We start from the raw sequence: 18,950 nt of genomic DNA, 5'->3' as shown, positions 1-18,950 counted from the left end.
TGTTTATCATGGGTACTAAATGTAACTGTTGTCTTTAATTTATTGATTTGATCTGTGGAAAAAGTCAACTCAACACCACTTTTTCCAAAGAAACTTTGCTAGATTACTTTGATATATTTGTTTTCTTTATTTAGTAAATGCTTTAGTAAATGATGTGAAGTAAATAGCCATATACAGTATGCAGTAAAAATGTATTTACACCTTTTAGTTATCTGCATTTTTGCGTATTTCTAGCAATAAATAAGCAAGCAAACTCTGCGTAATTAATATTATAGATAGGATCAGGAATGATCCACCCAAGAAAGTATTTTTTTTATGTTACTTACTCAATATTATTTGTAGTGAAGACTGAGAATAACCTTTTAATCTTGTATTTTCATGAAGAACAGAGATCAGAAAATTCAGATACATTGGGCTTCAATGGGCACAACAGCAAACAATATCGACATCCATGAAAAAATCTCAAATTACCAGTGCCGCATAATCCAAGTGTCTGACATTTAGTTATATGATCATGTAGTGTCATTTAAAATTATTACTTATATCTAAAATAAATCAGACTGTTTAAGCATTGATCAGTCTGAAGCAAGGGTTTATTGCTAGACACACACAAATGCCCTATACCCTGCAAGGGCCCTGCTGCAGCCACTAAGATGTTGTGTATTCGCTGCATTGAGCAGGTTGCTTTTGTCATTTCTCTGAAAGAACAAAATGATCTTAAAAATTACTGGTATGGCTAATTTTCAAACAAGATTTTATAGGCAGCTTTTGCTAGTACATACCACAGAAAGAGACTTATGAGTCTTAACATTGCTGCTGCATTATTTGTCATAATTTAATATAAAAGCCAAGAAAATAGACTAAAATACACAAACATGGGCTAAAACCAGCCTTCAAGATTTTAACACCCCAGAATTTCACCAAACCCTACACTCACAACTTCCAAGCACGTGTTTTGGCTTAAGTGTTGCTTAATAAACCACTACCGAAATATGCTCTCATGTATCGGAGAGGAATATGCTCAAATGGGATGTAGCTTTTAAATTGAAGACCCACATCTCCCATCATTCATTATCCAGTCATACCTACAGGTGGCGCATTGGTAGTGCTTCTGCTTTGCAGTAAGGAGACTGTGGCAGATTGTGGGTTCTCTTCCCGGTTCCTCCCTGTGTGGATAGCGCTTTGAGTACTGAGAAAAGCGCTATATAAATGTAATGAATTATTATTATTATTAACTTCTGTTTTTTCCCCCATCTTCAGTTTGTGATCTGTTGAATTGACCACCTACTTGATTCCCTTAGCTTTTAAGCTCTAATGTACACCTCTCTTAGACAAGCTCTGCAATGATAATATCAGATGAAGCACCCATAGTAGCCAATAGATTACATATTACTAGGCAGAAATGATGGCAGAACTGTGTCTTCAATTCAAACACTCGATCTGGTTTCAATGTATTTTACTCTCTGGTATGAAAGCACTTTCTGAAAGTGGTACATTTTAACAGAGGTCATTATAATGATATGGCAAATGTATGTGAAAGTGTCTCTATACAGTAGATGTGATCAAAAAGTTATTTTGAAGCTTGAGATTTCCTATTTATAAATATTTGCCAAGAAACTTGGCGGAGCTAGAATAAGTTGGAAAGAATAATATAAATTTGCAAATCTAGTGTATTGTCATTGTATAGACAATAATAAACAGGATACTTCTTCAAAGTATTAGTTCAGGAGTGTGATATTTATAACAGTTGTGTATTGTAATTTTTTTAAATTTCATTTTACCTTTTTAAACTATTTAAATTGTTGTGTAGATTAAGAATTTAAATTGTGAAAATGACTAAAATGTGTAAAAACTTAAAAGTATACACTTTCTTTTTTTATACGGCTCAGCTTCTTAAACATTGCTTTTTGCTACATTTAAAATAACTATGAAGCTCACAGATCAATGTACTTTTTTTCAGGACGTGACCCAAAAGGTTCTGGAGCTATTAGGCAATGTTGTAGGGTCTTCCTTAGAGCAAACAAGTTGGCTTAGTCGAAACCTGGAAGTGAAGGCTCAACCTCAAGTTACTATGGATGAAGAACATGACCCTGATGCAGATTTGTATGGTATTATTCTTTATCCCTTTCCAAATCATCTAGTGTGGAATTACAGTACACTGATCAGAAAGGAAAATGCAGATCTGGCCCATGGAACTTTTTAAAGCAACCCACTTCGTTACTATTCAAAATATGATATGCATGGCCAGCTATTGCCATTAGTTTTCTCAAAAACACTCTTTAGTGTGCATTTCATATACATACTGTATCCATATATAATTTAGCCAGCTCACATTTACATCTGTCATTAAAATGCATGTCCAGTGTCCACTTGCATTTACCTGCTCAGCACAGCGCACCATAGTTACTAACTGGTGCTGGGTGAAATCGGGCTACTGTTGGCAGAAGGAGAAGAGGGAATGCGTGTCCAGAGGCAGGAGTAGAGGAGGAAGGGTAAGAATTTTGAAAGCTGGCAGTATGACTAATAAAGGGGGGGGGTGTTATCCAGTAAGATGGAGATTAGGAAGGGTGATATATTGTTCATTCAAGAGACTAGATGGAAGATGAATAAGGCCAGGTGGATCGGAGAAGGGTTCAAATTATTCTACCATGATGCGGATGGGAGAAGGAATGGGGTAGGGGTTATCCTGAAGAAACAATATATCAAGATTGTTTTGGAGGTGAAAAGCATGTCGGACAGAGTGATGATTATGAACCTGCAAATTGAAGGTATGATGATGAATGTTTTTAGTGCATATGCCCGTCAAGTTGGGTGTGCAATGGATGAAAATGAAGATATCTGGAATGAGCTGGGTGAAGTGGTGGAGAGTATACCCAAGGCAAGAGATAGTTGTGGTTGGAGTGGATTTCAGTGGACATGTTGGTTAAGGGAACCGAGGGAATGAGGAGGTGATGGGTAGGTATGATGTCAAGGAGAGAAATGCAGGCCAGATTAGAGTGGATTTTGCAAAAAGGATGGACATGGCTGTGGTAAGTACATATTTTAAGAAGAGAAAGAAAAACAGGGTGGCATACAAGAGGGGAGGAGGACAAGGAAACCTGGTGGTGGAATGTACAGGAGAGTATACTGAGGAAGAATTTGGCAAAGGAGAAATGGGATAGTCAGAGAGATGAAGAAAGTAGACAGAAGCACAAGGAGATAAGGCATAAGGTATAGAGGGAAGTGGCAGAGGCTAAAGATAAGGCATATGATGAGTTGCATGAGAGGTTGGACACTAAGGAGGGAGAAAGGCATCTGTACTGATTGGCTAGGCAGAGGGACCGAGCTCAGAAAGATGAGTAGCAGGTTAGTGTGGTAAATAATAAAGATGGAAACTTACTCACAAATGAGGAGACTCTGTTGAATAGATGGAAAGAGTACTTTGAGAAGCTGTTTAATGAAGAGAATGAGAGAGAGAGAGAGAGAAGGTTGAGTGATGTGGAGATAGTGAATCAGGCAGTACAACGGATTAGCAAGGAGGAAGTAAGAACAGCTATGAAGAGGATGAAGAATGGAAAGGTCGTTGGTCCTTATGACACACCTGTGGAAATATGGAGGTGTTTAGGAGAGATGGCAGTGGAGTGTTTAACCAGATTGTTTAATGCAATTCTTGGAAAAGGTGAGAGGAATTCTGAGGAGTGGAGAAGTGTACTGGTACCGATTTTTAAGAATAAAGGGGATATGCAGAGCTGTAGTAAATACAGAGGGATAAAATTGATGAACCATAGCATGAAGTTATGGGAAAGAGTAGTGGAAGCTACTTTAAGAAGGGAGGTAATGATTAGCGAGCAGCAGTATGGTTTCATGCCAGGAAAGTGCACGACAGATACAATGTTTGCTCTGTGGGTGTTGGTGGAGAAGTATGGAGAAGGCCAGAAGAAGTTGCATTGTGTCTTTGTGGACTTGGTGAAAGTATATGACAGGGTGCCTAGAGAGGAGTTGTGGTATTGTATGTGGAAGTTGGGAGTGGCAGAGAAGTATGTAAGATTGGTGCATTGTATGTACAAGGGAAGTGTGACAGGTGTGAGGTCTGCAGTAGGAGTCACGGACGCATTTGAAGTGGAGATAGGATTGCATCAGGGATCGTCTCTTAGCCCTTTCTTTATTTGCAATGATGGTGGACAGGTTGACAGTGGAGATTAAACAGGAGTCCCCTTGCACTATGAAGTTTGTTGATGATATTGTGATCTTTAGGGAGAGTAGGGAGCAGGTTGAGGATACTCTGGAGAGGTAGAGATATGCTGTAGAGAGGAGAGGAATGAAGGTCAGTAGGAACAGGACAGAATATGTGTGTGTAAATGAGAGAGGTCAGTGGAATGGTGAGGATGCGGGGAGTAGAGCTGGCGAAGGTGGATGAGCTTAAATACTTGGTATCAACAGTACAGAATAAAGGGGATTGTGGAAGAAAGGTGAAGAAGAGAGTGCAAGCAGAATGGAGTGGGTGGATAAGAGTGTCAGGATTGATTTGTGCCAGACCGATGCCAGTAAGAGTGAAAGGGAAGGTGTACAAGATGCTAGTGAGACCAGCTATGTTATATGGGTTGGAGCTGGTGGCACTAACACAAAGACAGTAAATAGAGCTGGAGGTGTCAGAATTAAAGATGTTAAGATTTGCATTGAATGTGATGAGGATGTTTATGATTAGAAATTAGTACTTTAGAAGGTCAGCTCAGGTTGGATGGTTTGGAGACAACGACAGAGAGGCAAGATTACGCTGGTTTGGGTATGCACAGAGCATGAACGCTGGGTTTATTGGGAGATGGAGGTTAAGGATGGAGCTGCCAGGTAAGAGGAAAAGAGAAAGGCCTAAGAGGAGGTTTATGGGCAGGTGAGAGAGGACTTGTAAGTAGGGTGTGTGACAGAGCAAGATGCAGAGGATAGGTAGATATGGAAACAGATGATCTGCTGTGGCAACCCCTAACAGGAGCAGCTGAAAGACAAAGAAGAAAAATAATTAGAATGGAAACTCTTTGCTCTTAATGGTCCAACAAGAAAAAGCAAAAAAAGGTGCCATGCTAAACTGCTATGACAAATTTTAGTGTTTTAGCATAATGCCAAGGATGTGACAGTCTTGTATAGTTTATAGTAGCTTGACTTTGCACTCACTGCTGTTGTGCTCTGCTCACTTTTTTAAGGTGCACAGGTATCAAGGCTATCCACCTTTCTGTAGCTCTTCTGACTCTGCCCTACACAATTCTTTGGTGTAAACAGGTGTAGTTCACTTTGAGTATAAGCTTTTCCACCTAGACTCAGATTTGTGCAGGATCAGAAAAATCTAAAAAAGCCATTAATTTCAGAGAACTAGTGTCCCTTTGAATCACTGTATTAGTTTCTTCTTTCAGTTATTAGTTGATTTGTGTAACTTTCTCATACTTGTATTATTCCTTCTTATTGTCAGTCTGCTTTTCCTGTAGAGCATTGTAATTGCTACTGATCTAGTTCACCACACCAGACTTCTGTAATCTCAGAGACAGGCTGCTGTTATTTCTTGGGAAATTTCCAGATTCTTTTATGACAATGGAGAAATGTAGTAATTTAAATCTTTCCAGCACATCCTGGATTTATACTGATTTTCTTTTTCGGTGCACTGTATCTCATACACTTCCAACATGAAGCAGACGAAAGCATTTTCACTAAATGCTCAGATCACTTCAACTGACTCTGAATGATTCCATTTACCTTCACTTGTGAGTGAAACACCAGGGTACTGAAATGTCACAGATTTGGGCAAATGCTCTTCTCTAACGTGTCACAATTAATATTTGGAGGTTTTAATTCTCATTACCACTAGATACAGACTGCTCTAGTGCGTATCAGCAATCAACATAAGAGGAGGCCAAGAGAACAACAGCATCTACAAATTTGATATACTGTATATACTATTGGGTCATAGCCTAAAAATACTATTAGAATACTGTCATAGCCTAAAAATCATAAACAGTAGATGAGATGAGATGTGTCTTAAGTAAAGACCAATGGCTATTTTATATACAGGTTTGATTTAGTGTTAAGTATGCAAACAAATACACAAAATGCATTCAAGTTTGACCCACAGAGTGCTTGGAAAAGGGAAGTACCAAAAAATAATTTGGAGTGTGACAGGAAAGACTTTATAATTTATAAGAATTTATAAGACTGGTTCACGTGAACTCCTGTAACTCATGCAAATATTGAACAAGACAGATGTACATGCAGTGCTACGGTATATGCTGGAACTTAGTTCCACATAGCAGCCTCTGACTTTCATTCTCTTACTGACACCTCCCACACTTTTCCATGGCCAGTTTAGAATGCACAGTGCTCACCTTGGTTCTGAGGTTCTGCTGTTGGCTGGAGTCCCTTTTCCAGCACACTAGCCTAGTCTTCCCAGTGTATGCCCTTTGCTGAATATTTTGAGGCATTCCAAATTGGAAAAAATGTTATTTCTGCTTTTTCAAAACATGGTCACTCTCACCTCAGACTTCCAGTCAAATGCCATTGTCCCAGCTTTCTAGGCAACACTAAAGAAACACTTTGAGGCAGCACTCAATATCATAAACATATACATTTATGACTCATTTTCTTCATTCTGGGTGTGATTTATCATATCGTTTTACCCATCCTTCCATTCTTTGATAAAGTTTGATTTTGAAGTAAGTTTCTTAGTAAAATGTTTATATGGCATTGGTCTACTGGTATATAAATTGTTGCTTACAATAAATAAATTGTTTGTGTCTTCATTGTTCTAGATTCAGCTGTGCAGGTTCCAGCAGTGGTATCGTCTTCAGTACCATCTATCTACAGCATTCAAGCCTTGACTTTACTAGCCGAGGTATGTTTTGTATGTAATGGTTCTCATACTGGGTGGAACAAATGTTAGGGTTGCTGCCTCATGAAGCCACTCTCTGGGGTCAAAACCCACACCTACTTATTGTCAGTATGGATTTTTAACATTCTCCTTTTGTCTGTGTATTTTCTACTTGGTGCTCCAGTTTTTCTCCCATATCTGAAATGTACTTCCAGATTGACCCTGTATGAGTATGCATGTGTACATAAGTGAACCCTGTAAGTTTGCTGGCTCTTCTTCCCAGGTTGATTCCTGCCTTACACACAATGCTGATGGTAATAAACTGTGGCCACTTTCAACATAGGTCAGTATAAGTGGGTGAAAATATTATATTACACTTGCTGAAATTTATTTTTTTATTTTCAGTAATTTACAATTCTACTTTTAACCGCCCCAGAAGTATTTTTTTCTTTGTGCTTGTATTGAGTATAAGCTTTTAGCATATGATCCATTTAATAAGAAGATTCCATGCTTGAAATATATTTGTGCTGACCATTCAGCCACACTCTAGGCAATAGGGGTCCTGCTATAAAGCAAAGGTGAAGGCTGGACAAAAAGCTGGGAGCTAGTGCTTGCAATGAGTTATAATAGAAGGGGTGGGTATTTTCCCCATTAGTTTCTTCAATGCACAGAAGCATAGTCTTTTGGCTGGTGCAAAGTTTTGTCCATTAAGGTTAGTAATGGCTGAGCTATGACTGTTTGTTCTATGAGCGAGTGAACATCTCTGGATGTAATTTGCTTTTGATCATCTTTATCATTTGAGGTCTAGATCTGTGTTACAAAGAGTGGCCCTGCAAGTAGAACTTATTCTTTAGTTGAAGTTAAAGGTTGATGAATGTGGGCTTGCAGCTGCAGCTTATTCTAATACAGAAGCATATTAGGGCCACGGAGAAGAAAAAAAATACGGACACAATGGAGCAAAAAAAAGTGTATGTCGTTTGACTTTAATCTCGACGTTTATGTCAAGATCAAATTCGACATTTCCACTTTAAACCCGTTTTTTTTCTCACTAGTTTAACTTTGCCATGTCGGAAAATACATCTTAAAAATCAATGTTTAATTTACTAGATTTTCTCAAACCCCATGATAACTAATGTAGCACATTAAATGCTTCATATTAAGTGTTCCCCAACCCAGTTGTTAATTGCTACGTGCTTCTTAAACTAATTTCCTCTTGCACTAAGAGGAACTGCAGGAAGCGATCGCCACACAGAATACATTCAAGTCATGATTTTACTGCTCTCTGAACATTTAGAATGCTAAGATAAATACTTGATATCATTTTCATGATGAAATGCATTGCATTTTATTCCTAAAAAAACATGAAAAAATCATTGCATTTTTTATGCCATTAAAAATTACATTTTTATTAAATCTCAAAAGTTTACTACTCAAAAAAAATTAAAGGAACACTTTTTAATCAGAGTATAGCATCAAGTCAGTGAAACTTCTGGGATATTGATCTGGTCAGTTAAGTAGCAGAGGGGGTTATTAATCAGTTTCAGCTGCTTTGGTGTTATTGAAATTAACAACAGGTGCACTAGAGGGGCAACAATGAGATGACCCCTAAAACAGGAATGGTTTAACAGGTGGAGGCCACTTTCATCTTTCGCTCCTCATCTTTTCTGTTTTTTCACTAGTTTTGCATTTGGCTACGGTCAGTGTCACTGCTGGTAGCATGAGGCGATACCTGGATCCTACATAGGTTACACAGGTAGTCCAACTTCTCCAGGATGGCACATCAATACATGCCATTGCCAGAAGTTTGCTGTGTCTCCCAGCACAGTGTCAGGGGCATGGAGGAGATTCCAGGAGACAGGCAGTTACTCTAGGAGAGCTGGACAGGGCCATAGATGGTCCTTAACCCATCAGCTGGACCAGTATCTGCTTGTTTGGGCAAGGAAGAACAGGATGAGCACTGCCAGTGCCGCACTACAAAGTGACCTCCAGCAGGCCACTGGTGTGAATGTCTCTGACCAACAAAAAGAAACAGAATTCATGAGGGTGGCCTGAGGACTTGACATCTTCTAGTAGGCCCTGTGCTCACTACCTGGCACAATGGAGCTCAATTGGCATTTGCCATAGAATACCAGAATTGGCAGGTCCACCACTGGTGCCGTGTGCTTTTTACAAATGAGAGCAGGTTCACCCTGAGTACATGTGACAGACGTGAAAGGGTCTGGAGAAGCAGTGGAGAATGTTATGCTGTCTGTATCATTGTTCAGCATGACCAGTTTGGTGGTGGGTCAGTGATGGTCTGGGGAGGCATATCCATGGAGGAACGCACAGACCCCTACAGGCTAGACCATGGCATCTTGATTGCCATTAGTTATCAGGATGAAACCTTGGACCCATTGTCAAACCCTATGCTGGTGCAGTGGGTTCTTGGTTCCTCCTGGTGCACGACAATGCCTGGCCTCATGTGGCGAGAGTATGCAGGCAGTTCCTGGAGGATATAGGAATTAATACCATTAATAGAACACCTCTGAGACATTATGTTCTAGTCCATCCGACACCACCAGGTTGCGCCTCAGACGGTCCATGAGCTCAGTGATGCCCTGGCCCAGATCTGAGAGGAGATCCCCCAAGACAACATCTGTCGTCACATTACGAGCATGCCGCGACATTGTCAGGCATGCATATAAGCATGTGGGGGTCATACAAACTACTGAGTACGATTTTGAGTTGCTGCAATGAAATTTCAACGACAATGGACTAGCCTGCCACATCATTTTTTCACATTGATTTTCGGGGTGTCTTTGAATTCAGCCCTTTCTGTAGGTTGATATTTTTTCATTTCCATCAAACAATGTGGTATCCTTTCATTCCTTACCCAGTCCATATCAGTATAGATATCCAGCATGATTTTTTTCCCGTTGAGATCTGATGTGTTTTCAAACTTTGTGTTTCCTTTAATTTTGTTTGAGCTGTTTATAATAATGATACAAATAATAATAATGATGAATAAAATTAATAATATGGAATGAACAATAGTAACACAAATAATAATAACAGTAATAATAATACTAATGATTTCAAAACAATATATAATTCTAAAATTAATCCTTTGTGTGGTAAATCTTAAAGCACAGTCAAAGACACAATCCAACATCACAGCCAGGACAATAATAGCGTGTTACTTTTCGGATTTTCTTTCCAGATTTATCAGTTTTTGAACAGTACACTGCACAGGTGTGAATTGAATTCATTTTTTTTTCTGTTGGAGGTATATAATCAATAAAATGTTTACCAATAAGACACTCTTGATTGATCCATGATGTGCTGGGTCACCTGCGTCTCTTTAGCGGTAGTGTGGACGGTGGATCTGCAGGAGTGATTTGTTCTACAAGCTGGCATGTAAAGTTTGCATTAGATACAGTGTTGCCAGCTTTTTGTTTGTACAGTATAACACGAATGCATTCCAAATGTACTGTTCCTCCAAATGACGAAATATCTTTGTAGTATTTGTTTTGTTGCATCCGCATAATGGGATTGAAAGTCAATTCTTGATCCACATGATTTTCACTGTCTTCATGCTATTTTACTGAACCACAGCACAAGGCTTTATAACCTGCTTGTTGCCTTTTGCCTGTACAGTGACTGTAGCTGCATTATGTACAGTGCTAAGAAGACTAACATCTTTCATGTCCTTCTGTTTCAGTACAAGCACTTTACGTTTTTGCAGTATAAAAATTGTCCATGGTTACACAGTAACCTTGATCCAACAAAGCATCTATCAAAGTCAGCACTGATGACATAGCAACCCGTACTGATTGTATTTCGGATCAAACATTGGCCCTTTCCCTGTGTACAGAACCAACTTCCAAGTGTATCCCATTTTAGATTCACAAAGCTCGTAAAGCTTTATGCCAAATCTTGCTCTTTTTGACACAATGTACTATATCCATGACAGTCTGGCATTATAAGCCATGAGACTTTCATTGATGCTGACATCACGGTCCGGAATGTAAACACTCCAAAATTTTACAACAATTGCCTTTTATATCTCCCAGATTTTCTTCATTTTGGGTGCTGGATGGGTATTCTCATCAAAGTCTTCATTGTTGGTAAAGTGCAGATATTTCATAATTAGTGAAAACCTACACTCAGACACAATTTCTCCAAAGAATGGTAGCACTGACAGCACTTTTACATCCCAAGTGATTCTTGGTTCTAACACTTATGCAAGATGCATCTATACAGTTGCCCAAGTAACACTCGGGACTAAAGCTTTTAGCACGGTTTTCGCAGCCCGAGTAACATTTGGGGCTTACTCTAAGGAGGTTAAAGCATGTATTAAACTTGGGGGCACAGTGGCTTAGTGGTAGTGCCGCTGTCTCGCTGTAAGGGGTACCCAGGTGTACAATCAGTGTAGAGAACTTTTATGGCAGGTGTGACAAGACTCCACAAAAGCTGGATGTATGAATGGGTTTGTGTAAATGTTGGGTTCATGAGCTGGTGGTCAGAGACCCAAACACAGAATTCAGTGCATGTTCTTCTGAACAGGCTTTCTTTATTGCAGGCATGCTGTCTCTATCAAACATACTAAACCTGCAGTTTCTATCCTTTCTTTTTCTTTCTCCACATAACCAATCACCACACAATAAACGTTTTTGTGAAAGTAAAACTAGCCACAAACATAGGACACTGAGTGTTCAGAACTTTAAAGAAAAAAAACTTTGAAAAAATCTTCATTATACATGTTTAATTATGCCATCCATCCAGGGTTGTGCCCATCCCAGCAAGCATCGCGGACGAGGCAGGAACAATTCCTGAACTGTACGCAAGCTTATCGCAGGGTGAATTCGAGCACACACATACACTAAGGTCAATTTAGCATAACAAAACCCTACATCCTACATGCCTTTGAAAGGAAACTGAAGCACACAGAGTAATCCCACCAGAAAAACATGTAAACTCCAGGCAGGGAATATCTGGGACCCCCTTGCTGCAAAGCAGCAGTGCTACCACCATGCCACCCCCACATGTTTAAAACATGCTTTAATTCATCATGAAAATTATATGAAGTATTTATCTTAGCATTCTAAATGTTCAGAGAACTTGAAGTGAATGTATTCTGTTTGGTGATCTCTGCCTGCAGCTCCTCTCAGTGCAAGAGGAAGTCAGTTTAAGAAGCACTTAGCGATTAACAGCTGGGTCAGGGAACACTTAATGTGAAGAATTGTGACATTGTGGGTCCTGCTCCATGCTCCTACCTTTTTTCTGGAAGCACGTCGAACCCAACACCGTCAGTAATATAACCGAATGAGCTGTGAAATGAGGACAAATCACACTGGAGGCAAGGAGATGGTGTAAAAAGTGTACAAGTGCTTTTATTACAAACAAAACCAAAAACAGTGTCCAAATAAATAGTGCAGTGCTTCAAAGTTCCATAAATAAATAGTCCATAAAAAACCACAAGTGATAAGTGGAGGTTAAAATCCAAAATAAATACCTCCTTTTAAATGAGGTTAAAACAATGGGCTATCTTCTCTTTTGTGTTCAGTGCTGCTCGGATAGGCAATGACTTCCAGTGATGGACAGATGGGTAAATATATACATTATAAGATATCCATGTTCATTATATGCAAGGGGTGTCTGATATGAGGTGAGTCTACCTGGGAAGAAAGTGGTTCGACACAGTACTGTTTTAGGAATTTTTGTAGTCTCCTTGAAGGTGAACGTACTTCTCACATTTTGTATGCCCTCTGAAAAAATTCTTCTTAGTCAAACCACTGTACAGTCTCATCAATGTTAGCAACATCTGTGTCAAAAAGCGACCATGCAGCTATTTTTCATCTCAGGAAAGAGAAAGAAGTTAGAAGGCACCAAATCTGTCGAATAAGGAGTGCAAGGTAACAGTTAGTTGCATTCTTATAATGTTTCCACTATATAATGTGTGTGGTGAAGTATTGTCGTAATAAAACAGGAGTCTGAGAGACAATTTTATGAGAGGTTTTTCAGCAGTTCTTCAACTCCTGGATTAGGTTGTAAACCTGGCAGGAATTACAAAGACTGGCCTATTTAAGAATTTCATATAACTGACATTACTCCTTTATAGGTAGGCTCACTTCCCACCTGACACACATCCTAGATATGAAGTAGTATATATAAAATGATTTGAAAACCTATCTTATACATTTCATGCCTTGGAATGCTTTTACCTTTTTTCTTTTTCTTTAGATTTTGTCTCCCCTTCTTGATATGGTGTACCGTAGTGATGAAAAAGAAAAAGCAGTACCTCTCATCTCTCGACTTTTGTATTATGTTTTTCCCTACCTTAAAAACCATTGGTAAGTCACAAAACAGTTGAGGCACTTTAGCATATAAAGCAAGCAAGAGTATGTTTCAGTTTTTGTTTTTTAACTCCTGTTAAGTAAAGGTGCCTGTCTTCTAATGAATATTGATATATGTGTTAATAATAAAAAATTAAAAACCACTCATGAGGTTCAGTGCCTCCTTCTAAAACAAATGTAGAGGAGATGTCATTCTACAGGTGCAGTGAACCCTTTTTTCTAGCTCATGTCCCCAACACCATCCCTTGGCATCTGCCTCCTGTCCATAGTAGCACCGAGTCAGGCACACATTTAACTTCTGAACTGTCCATCTTTTTTCTCTCTTTCCTGTTCTTCCTCAATCTATCCTGCTCAGACTCCTTTTTTCCCCAAGGGTGCAGGTGCCTTAAATACAGATCTCAGAGCTGTAACGAGGAAAACTGAGAAACTGCGCATGTCTGCATGTGAATGCATGCTCTAACCAATTTCTTCAGTACCAGCACAGAACTACACTGTGACGCTACTGCACACACCAACACCTCTCCAAGCCTGAGCACACTGTTTTTAATAAAAACTGCACATCACCACAGACCCCTAAACATGCTTTTTGACATATCACTGAAATAAAAAATCAAAAAAGTTACATTATCAAATGTTATGAATATATAATGAAAGTAGTACAGTGGAACCTTGGTATGCGAGCATAATTTGTTCCGGAAACATGCTCTCAGTCCAAAGCAATCGTACATCAAAGTGAATTTCCCCATAAGAAATAATGGAAACTCAGATGATTCATTCCACAACCCAAAACTATTCATATAAAAATGATTAATACAAAATATAAAGTAAAAATACATAAAACAAATTAACCTGCACTTTACCTTTGTAAAGAATCATGGCTGGTGTGAGTGAGTTTCTAAACTCTTGTGGGATTCCACCCAATGGGATGACACGCGAAAGAGCATCCCAAAGCAATCGCAGTCTCCCAGCGCTGTAGCAGTTCACCGTAAAAGCGAATCTGAAAAGATCGCGGACATACTATAAGCGCCTACCGTTGATGGGTGATACAAGGAAAAGGGGACATTATAAATTCGCAGGGCACAGTACTACTTGGCCACGACCCTGCCTGACTGCTGTTTCTGTGTATAGGAGAGTGGCAGATCCCGCTACAATAAATAACCGCGCTGTTGCTGTTTCAAGTTGGATAAAACTGGTGTTGCTAAAGTACTGAGACTCAGCTTCATGTTTTGGGGTGCAAGACGGGGACTCGCACGTCACAGCACACACACACACACACACAGTCACAATGCTGTAGTAAACAGTATATGCAAGTACGGATGTTGACTATATGAGTGAGGCACACCGACTCAGATGGAGAATATTAGACAATTGCCCACAATCCCGCAGCAAGAGAGAGAACCATCAGCTCAGTAGTGATCACATGACGCTCAGCAGACAAAGCGTATACATACTACTCGTATTGCAAGACCTTGCTCGTTTATCAAGTCAAAATTTATTAAAAATTTTATCTCGTCTTGCAAAACTCTCACAAACCAAATTACTCGAAAACCGAGGTTCCACTGTAATAGCATTGTCTGATGTTTTTACAGAGAAGGTAGTAAAATGTGATGTTGGCTCATTTCTAAAAATTGCAGCTGATTGCTATAAAAAAAAAAGTGTCTCAGTGCTAAAAAATGCTGATTGTTTATAATTATTAATTAAATAATTACTGTATTTATTTTATTAAATGAGTTAATTAAACTATACTTATACAATAGTTTAAAAATTATTTATAAATACTGATTATAATTATTTGTAAATAAATAATTAAAATGTGGCTCATTTCTAAAAAGTTTATATTTTTTACTTCATCAAAGTGCCGCACTTACGGTTTTTTCAGTCTCACTAAGCAATTTCTGTACATGCATAAATGATCAAATGCTTGCTACAATAAACAGAACTGTTGCTGTATACCATTACATGTAACATGTACATGTCAGTTTCTTGTAGACAGACCAGTGGAACATGGTCAGCAAATTTTTAAAATTGTATGTACATTATATGCATACATATAAATGTGTACATATGTGTTTGTGCATGCATGTATACATATATAAATAGATAAAACAGTGCAGTATCTATCTATAATAGATACATTTATAGTACATAGTCAGTATATGTCTTTATCTACCTTTTAGATGTACATAGTGCAGTTTTGAAATACTCTTGCATTATACAATTCAGAAGTTTTTTTTGTTTATCTGTCATTCATCACTAACATCAGTAAGAAGTACAGTTTTTAGGAGATAGCTCAGAAAGTTTATTGCTGTGTCTCACTGCAACAATTAGATTCGTCTATGTGACATTTTTTTAATAGATGCAGCTGTATATGCTTTCAAAAAGTAAAAGTTTTGCCTTTCTTGATACGTAGCTATTTACTGTGCCATTATGTCTGTGTTTACAATTCCCTAGTGCTCACAATATTCTGAGCTTTCGAGCCAGTGCCCAGCTCCTTAGCAGCCTTAGTGGATATGCCTACACAAAGAGAGCCTGGAAGAAGGAGGTCTTTGAACTCTTCGTGGATCCTCAATTCTTCCAAATGGATGCTTCCTGTGTCACACAGTAAGATCTGCATTTTTGAATAATATTTGAATTGTCAAACTGTTTATATATAGGATGAGTCAAAATTATGTTAACATTTGAATGGTGGAAACAATTTATTCACAAAACATACTTCATATATGCAAGATGATTTGCAGGAATGTCTCAACCTGTTCGCCATCATGTTTAACACACAAAAACCAACGAGCAACAGTACCATTTAAAGCCCGGACACACATTTCGCAGGGAATCGATGATACCACAGTCCATATTCTGTCCTTCAGGTCATTGATATCACAAACTTTCCTGCTATACACGTGCTCTTTCACCATACCCCATAACCAGAAATCACAGGGTGTCAAATCAGGGGAGTGTGGAGGCCATGGCAATGGTCCACCATGACCTATCCATGAACCTGGAAAGGTGTGATCGAGATAAAAATAATCCATTAGTGTTAACATAATTTTGACTCACCTTGTATTACTAATAAGCCACTGTGAAGCCACCAGGGCACATAACACCGCCCTAACCCGGACAACTAAGGTAGGATACACCCGGGTTTATTTACAGTTTTTAAAGTGTACAAAACACCAACACCGCAAAACACCAATACACAGTCTCTTCATGCCGCCAGTCCATCTGCAACCACTCCTCCTCAGGCTTTGTCTTCTTCCTCCAGACTCTGGCCATTCAATGGAGTGAGGCGGCTCCTCTTACTCAGGTCCCGGACATGTTCCAGGTGGCTCATCTGTATTACCTGGAATCACTCCCAGGTGCTCTGGAGATTCTCCATGGGGCTCTGCAACTCCCCCTGGCGGCCCCCATGGAACCCAGCAGGGCTTCACTAAACTCCAGCTCCCAACATGCCCTGTGGGAATCCGTGGTTCCACAGCCGCCCAGGAGGACTAGCCTCTAGTGTTCCAGGGGAGGTATAACCTCACCAATACCCTGGTCCTTTCACTCTGTTGGTGTCCCGGACAGGCAGTGGCCGCCCATCACACCACCTTTAGTGAACTTTGTGCACACAATGTAAATTTTCTGCTAAGAAAAATTTGTGTGGTTTTAAAAAGACTTACCTTATGAAAGTGTCTTTAAATTAGTGTAAAATTAAAGAACAAGATTTAGTTTATGTCCTGTAATTTAGAAGTTCAAAAAGTGCCTTAGGCAGGCTATGTACCAGATATCAAAGTGGTGTGATTTTTTGGTTGAGCAAAGCCACATACAATGAATTTTAGCCTTGATATTCTGCAAATGAAATGCTGCAACACATCTAGCACAAACAACAAAGCTCGCTCTTGCATTAACATCGTTTTTTACTGGGTGTACTCCTGGGATTATGCTTATGGAATCAAATGAAGTAGTGGGAGAACTGTAAACGGATGGGGCTAGCTGGTGTTGACATCAAAACAGCTCCTAATGATTATGCTGACTATAGCTTGACATACTGTACAAGTAAGCTAGTTACATAAACTGTCAAAATGAATCATACCTGACACTTTGTACTAAGCTCCATGTCTGTAACAGTCAGCAGCATCTTCACCAATAACACTCGTCCTTCACTTTGATGTGATTTTTGAGTTTCCTCTACAAATCTAAGGTTTTAAAAGTGGACAAGAAGGACAGGGAACACTGCCAGGATCTGAAATATGAGGTGGGAACTTTGAGCAGACTGAGACATGGTTGGACAAGCAGAGGTTGATAAATGTAGAAGGTCATAATAAAAGCACAATACACAGAATCAAAAATAAGCCAGGAGTCAAAATGCAAAAGAATCGAGCTATGCAAGAAGCAAGAAACAAGGAAAACTTTACGAATGAATAATGTGGTTAAAGTTTATTTAAACTTTATTTTTATTAATTTAACTAAATGCACTTGTTGAGTGCCATGTAGTCCTTCAGTTTGCAGTTAATGATGCTGCCAACAGACAGGAGGAGCATATTAGGGAGAGCTGTTGGAGCACAATGATGACATGAAATCATACTTTTCAGTAGTAAGTATTGTTAAAGCTTTCTAGATATTCTTGATTTTGTACCAAAATTTTAAAAATTGTTTTTGGTCAATATCAAGTTTTAAAGACAGAAAATACACTACAGTAGACTTGCCTTCACCATGTTTGACAAGTGGACTGCTGACCGAATGAAAGGCTGTAAAATATTAACTGGTGATCAGTATCCAGGCAGCATGGTGGTGTACTGGTTAGTTTTGTGCGTGATAGTCCTTGAACTTGAGTTTGAGCTGTCATTAATATCAGAATATACTGTAGTTTGCATGTCCTTCCCATGTTGATGTGGTTTTCTTCTGAGAATTCGATTTGTTATGTGCAGTTGGGCTTCTGTAGCACACTAATGTGGGTGACTACATCAGTGACTGTTTCTGCAGGTATGGACTCCAGCTTTCCCATAGCGTAAGGAAACTGGAGACCTTAGTATATGAACACATCTGGAAGCTAAACAATATATTCTAGATATAGCTTATTTTTCTTGTGTGTTTTTTCTAAGGTAACAGCATAAAATATGATCTCTTTCCATACTTGATAAAGTACTTTCCATACTTTCCCCTTCTTGACTTAATAATATTACAAGAGTCTAAAGAAGCAATGTTTGCTTAATGGGAGTAGGTGAAGAATATGAGATAACAGTACAGTACACACCAAATACAAATTCATTGTAAATCAGTGCAACTATCAATGAATACTGAAAGGCTGTTTAAAATGTATGAGAAATTACATGATTTTCTGTTAATGACCTGAATCTATCCTCTGCTGTAGCACACATAAAGCTAAGTAATACAGCTGAACTAGCTGAGGGGATTATCATGCTGATTTTTGATAGGGATGTTTTCATTTACATAAATATAAAAAATGTACTTCAATGTTAATATGTTGCATTTAATTCTATGATAAAGAAGATGCCAGTTTTATCTTTCACAATAAGCAACCTTCTGCTTATTTCTGTCTTTTCAGTTGGAGATCCATCATTGACCACCTCTTGACCCATGAAAAAACAATGTTCAAAGATATTATGAGTGAGTAGATCAATTTTGTTTATATTTGTTTATTGGGCTTTTAAGCCAGTGTAAATTCTTGTTATATAATCATCCATCCATCCATTCTCTTCCGCTTAACCGAGGTCGGGTCGCAGGGGCAGCAGCTTGAGCAGAGATGCCCAGACTTCCCTCTCCCCGGCCATTACTTCCAACTCTTCTGGGGG

At 38.9% G+C, this 18,950-nt stretch overlaps 1 protein-coding gene across 3 annotated transcripts in view; it reads left to right on the top strand.

Moving 5' to 3' along the window:
* dop1b (DOP1 leucine zipper like protein B) overlaps positions 1-18,950 on the top strand; it is a 220,362-nt gene that overhangs the window by 143,200 nt on the left and 58,212 nt on the right. For all 3 annotated transcript variants that reach the window (XM_028800692.2, XM_051926282.1, XM_028800693.2), the window contains exons 28-32: positions 1,961-2,108; positions 6,768-6,850; positions 13,049-13,158; positions 15,613-15,762; positions 18,704-18,765. In XM_028800692.2, coding sequence (XP_028656525.1) covers positions 1,961-2,108; positions 6,768-6,850; positions 13,049-13,158; positions 15,613-15,762; positions 18,704-18,765 — 553 coding nt within the window. The remainder of the gene's footprint in view (positions 1-1,960; positions 2,109-6,767; positions 6,851-13,048; positions 13,159-15,612; positions 15,763-18,703; positions 18,766-18,950) is intronic.

Source organism: Erpetoichthys calabaricus, chromosome 4 (genome assembly GCF_900747795.2).
Source record: "Erpetoichthys calabaricus chromosome 4, fErpCal1.3, whole genome shotgun sequence".
Lineage (NCBI taxonomy): Eukaryota > Metazoa > Chordata > Cladistia > Polypteriformes > Polypteridae > Erpetoichthys > Erpetoichthys calabaricus.
Note: the sequence above shows the minus strand (reverse complement) of the source record. Positions and strands in the feature narration are given on the sequence as shown.